The sequence below is a fragment of the Chrysochloris asiatica genome, unplaced genomic scaffold, assembly GCF_000296735.1.
Source record: "Chrysochloris asiatica unplaced genomic scaffold, ChrAsi1.0 scaffold00224, whole genome shotgun sequence".
NCBI lineage: Eukaryota > Metazoa > Chordata > Mammalia > Afrosoricida > Chrysochloridae > Chrysochloris > Chrysochloris asiatica.
In genome coordinates, this window is record NW_006408742.1 from 3,228,159 (window position 1) to 3,233,656 (window position 5,498).

The window sequence follows — 5,498 nt, forward strand, 5'->3', positions numbered from 1 at the left end:
ATCAATTCCTGGTGCCTTGTTCTTTGCCAATTCCTTCAATGCACCTTGGACTTCTTCCTTCAGTATCACTGGCTCTTGATCATATGCTACCTCTTGAAATGGTTGAATATCACCCATTTCCTTTGGTACATTGACTCTGTGTAATCCTTTCATCTTTTGATGCTTTTTGCATCATTCAATAATTTGCCCAGAGATTCCTTCAATAACAAAAGTTGAGGCTTGAATTTTTTCTTCAGTAGAGCATTGCATATAGAGGGAATAGGATGTCAAACTCTGATAATGTGCAAATTGTGACACTGGGGAAATCCAAGAATAATCTTATGTGCTTGAAGTATAAGGTATATGAGAGGAGGGACAAGAGCCAAGGCCAGTACGATACACTGAGACCAAAGTGTGACGTGTTTTCTAGGCAAGACTGAAATGTTGAGTGCAATTTGTTGGCAAACTAGATCTGTAGACACCTCCTAAGCAGAAAAGTGTCATGCTCATACCTTTAAGAAGATCCCTTAGCTGTGTGAGGAGAACCTGTTAGAATAGACACTTGAATTCTGGACCCAGGTTAGGAGGTTTGCATTAGTACATGAAAAAGAAAATTATACACAAACACACACACATTTAATTTACTTTTTGAAATAGAAGGAACTCCATAGAAAATTGACATCCAGTCCCTTTCATGGTCAATGACTTACCCTAAATGGGATTCTGAACAAAGGATAATCTTGACTTTCTCTGAATTTCATTTTTACTGTGTCATAGCATGAAGTGTACAAAATAATCTTGGTTGTTTCTGCCTGGAACCGTTTGAAAGCTGAGATCTCATGGTAGTGATTAACTTTTTTTTTTTTTTTTTTGTCAGTTGAGTAAAAATGAAATAAGAAACCTCATAATTACTTGTGATTTTTTTTTTAGTGAATGCTTTCTGGCCAACCAAACTAAATTCTCAATAAATATGACTTTGGAAAGAAACTGCACAGGAAATGCTACTCTGATTCCTGGTTCCATTTTAAGTTTTGAGAGTACTACACTGTGGCCCATCTGCACCATCAACTGCATTGCTATAGCATTCATCTTTTCCAAGGGAAAGCCATTTCGAAAACCCATCTACACAAACTGTAAGTAGAAGGAAGTTTAATTTTTCTTTCTGATTATATTTTGCTCTTCCTCATATTTTCCCTACTTGCAATTGACTATTGAAGTGAATAGCTACAAGAGAAACAATTGCATTACTCCACAATGATTATTGAATTTTAATAGGCATATATGGGAGAGCCATGGTAGGAAGCCTGTACATTTGCAAATAAGCACAGACATTACTGAGTGGTCGCATGAGTTCTGCCCTTTTGTGAGTCTTCAAGAATCATTTTAAGCCCACATGTACATATCATGACATTTTGTAAAAGACTTTCTAATCAACTCAAATACAAGTTGACCTCTTAGCTACACTGGGCAAGTTGTTTTAACTATTTTGTGCCCCTATTTCCTCCTCTGTAAAATAAAAATATTACATACCCAGACCTGTGGGGAGAAATGAATGAAGTACTTTATATAAAGGGCCTTGTTGTTGTTGTTCAGTGCTATTGAGTCAGTTCTGACTCATAGAAACCCTGTATAAGGTTTCCAAGGATCTGCTGGTGAGTTTGTCAACCTTGTGGTTCGCAGTCTAGAGCTGATCCTACAATGCCACACCAGGAGTCCAAAAAAGGCCCAGTACAAGGTTTATAAAGGGACTAGCACTTATAGTAAATGATCAAAAGTTTTTATTTACTTCCTTAATTATATTGCTCTAAGTAGATTTTTTTAAATTAAAAACAAACAAAAGATAAACAACATTCTGAAGTTGTCATTGAGGCCCTCAATCAGAGAAGTTCTGTCACACTACTGACAACAAAACATGGGAAAAAATGAAAGGAGGCACTGTTAACAATTATACCAGACTTAAAATGAGCTATTGGAGTAAACTGATAATATGGCCACCCTATCAGTCATGGTTGTATCATCTGCATGTTGCAGGTTGTTACAACCATGATAGATAGGGTGGCTTTTGAGTTATGGTGTTGGAGGAGAATACTGAAAGTGCCATGGGCTGCCAAAAGAACAAACAGATCTGTGTTGGAAGAAGAGCAGCCAGAGTTCTCCTTGGAGGCCAGGATGGCCAAACTTTGTCACTCATACTTTGGACATATTGTCAGGAAGGATCAGTCGCTGGAGAAGGATATCATGTTTGGTAAGGTGGAGGGTCAGAAAAAAAGAAGGAGACCCCCAGAGAGATGAATTGGCCAAGTGGCAGCATCAGTGGGCTAAAGCAAGGCAATGATAGTGAGGTTGGTCTAGGATTGGGCAGAGTTTTGTTCTGCTGTGCATAAGGTCACTGACTCGATAGCACCTAACAACAACAATCTATCATAGATCTTGACTGAAAGCAAAGAATACCAGAAAGAGGTTTCCCTGTGTTTTATTGACTATTCAAAGGTATTTGATTATGTAGATCATAACATAACAAATTATGGATAACATTGCAAAGAATGGGAATTCCAGAATACTTAGTTGTGCTGTGTGTAAGCTGTACATAGAACAAGAGGCAGAACACAGAGATTCTACACAGTTTAAAATCAGGAAAAATGTATGTCAGGGTTGTCTTTCACCATATATATTCTATAGGTATGCTGAACAAATAGTCCGAGAAGATGTATTATATGAAGACAAACGCAGCATCACGGTTGGAGGAGGGCTCCTTAATCACTTGTGCTATGTAAATGACACCTTGCTTGCTGAAAAATAAGAGGATCTGATGCCCTTACTAATGAAGATGCAAGACTACAGCCTTCAGTGTGGATCACAACTCAGCATAAAAAAAATGAAAATCCTTACTACTGGACCAACAGCAACATCATGATAATGGAGAAAAGATTGAAGTTGTCAAGAATTTCATTTACTTGGATCCATAATCAATGTCCATGGATGCAGCAATCAAGACATCAAATGATGTCTTGTATTGAAGTATTAAGCAGCAAAGATGTTACTTTGAAGACTAAGGTGGGTCTGACTCAAGCCCTGGTATTCTCAATCATCTTATATGCATGCAAAAGTTGGACAATTAATATGGAAGATGAAAGAAGAGTTGATGCCTTTGAATTAATGTGTCAGCAAAGAACATTGAAAGTCCCATGGACTGCCATAAGAACAAACAAATCTGTCTTGAAAGAAGCACAGCCAGAATGCTCCTTAAAAACAAGGATACAGAGGCTTCATCTCATGTACTTTAGACATGTATCAGAAAGGATCAGTCCCTACAGACAAGTAAACGGTGAACGACAACAACAAAAAACCAACAAGACCTTAAATGCAATGGATTGACCCAATGTCTGCAACAATGGGCTTAAACATAGCAATATACTGAGTGTGGTTTAGGAATGAACCATTTTTCATTCTGTTACACACATAGGTACATTATGATTAGGGAATTGACTCGACAGCCTCTAACAACAACAAAATCTATCCTGTTTGGTTTCAGTATTTCAGTATTCGAAATAATGATTTGAAAAGCATAGTTGGACATAGCTTCTGATTTCTTCACACGATTGTTAAATGCTGTCAAGTCAGTTCCAACTCACAGTGACTGTGTATAGGGATTCCAAGGAGGAACTGTGAATTTGAACCACCCACCTTGCAGTTCAAACCAACCTTGCAGTCCAGTGCTTATCGTATAGCACACCAGAACAACCAGGTCCAATTATTTATTGAAATCTTGTGAAAATATTGAGACTTTTGATACACAATTTAAATTGTGTAAAATTTATGCAATTTGAAAATTTGTACAGTTACCTGATTGTAAGAGGATCTACTTCAAAACAGAATCTCCAAAACTCCATACTATACTAAAAAGTAAAAATTTTGATAAGATAACATGAAACAGTGGCATCTCATCTGGTTTTCATTTGCATTTCTTTGAACAGCAGTGAGGATGAACATATTGTCATGTTATTGGCCATTTATCCTTCTGTGAATTATGTATTTATATTCTTTATTCACGTCCCATGGATTGCTGCTATCTTTCTTATTTGCATGAGCTGTTTATATTTTTGTGGTTTTTACCATTGCCTTTATTCACAGAAAGCTTTTCTTCACTATAAAAGCAGATAGTTCTTTTGTTGTTGTTGTTGTTGTTGTTTTCATTTAACGTTTTTGTCATCTAATGTTAGCTTTAGTGTGTTGTTTTTTGTGAGGAGGGTTGATTTTTTTTTATTTTGTGGGGCTAAGTGTAAGAAGTTAGGGCTAGGAGTATAGGTAGGTTAAGGCTAGGTATAGCATTTTGTTTATGGTTAGGGTTGTGGTTAGGACTAGGGTTAGTGTTAGAGATAGGAGTTAGGCTAGGACTAGGAGTAAGGCTTGCTTTAGTTTTAGGGTTACAGTAAGCATGATGTTCTTTTCCAGGGACTGGTCCCTTCTGACAACATGTTCCAAATATTAGATACAAAGTCTTGCCAACCTGGCTTCCAAGGAACATTCTGGCTATACTTCTCCCAACACAGATTTGTTCATCCTTCTAGCAGTCCATGGTACTTTCAGTATTCTCCTCCAACACTATAACTAAAATGCATCAATTCTTCTAGGGTCTTCCTTATTCACTGTCCAACTTTCATATGCTTGTGAGGTTACTGAAAGTACCATGGCTTGGTTCAGGCACACCTTAGTCCTCAAATGGATATCTTTGCTTTTATACACTATGAAGAAATCTTATAAAAGCAGATTTGCCTAATGCAATATGTTGTTTGATTTTTTGACTGCTGCTTCCATGATTGTTGATAGTGGATTTGAGGAAGAAGAAAGCTTTAATGTCTTCAGTGTTTTCTCAATTTATCTTTATGCTATTTATTGGTCCAGGGGTGAGAATTTTTGTTTTCATTACATGAGGTGCAAGTCATACTGAGGGTGTGGTCTTTGATCTTCATCAGTAAGTATTTTAAGTCTTCTTCCCTTTCAGCAAGCAAACAGTATCATCTGCATATCACAAGTTGTTAATGAGTCTTCCTCCAATCCTGATGCTATGCTCTTCCCCTTATAATCCAGCTTCTCAGATCATTTGCTCAATATACATAATAAGTATGGTAAAAGAATACAACCCTGGCACACATCTTTCCTGATTTAAAATCATTCAATAGACTTTTGTTCTGTTCAAACGACTAACCTCTTGGTTTATGTGCAGTTCATAAGCACAATTAATTTATGACTGTTGTTTATTGGTCCAGTGGTGAGGATTTTTGTTTTCTTTATGTTGAGATGCAAATATCGATAACTGTGGTCTTTGATTTTCATCAGTAAGTATTTTAAATCCTCTTCCCTTTCAGCAAGCAAAGTTGTATCATCTACAATATCTCAGGTTGTTAATGAACCTTCCTCCAATCCTGATGCCATGTTTTTCTTCATATTAATTCTTCTCAGATTATTTGCTCAGCATACAGATTTAATAACTATGGTGAAAGAATACAACCATGGAACAC

General features: G+C 36.9%; 1 protein-coding gene across 1 annotated transcript in view; it reads left to right on the plus strand.

Annotated features, from left to right (window-relative positions):
- The window catches only part of ATP13A5 (ATPase type 13A5), a 211,018-nt gene that overhangs the window by 193,390 nt on the left and 12,130 nt on the right, over nucleotides 1-5,498 (plus strand). The window contains exon 27 of the mRNA XM_006873142.1: nucleotides 910-1,112. Within this exon, the coding sequence (XP_006873204.1) occupies nucleotides 910-1,112 (203 nt within the window). The remainder of the gene's footprint in view (nucleotides 1-909; nucleotides 1,113-5,498) is intronic.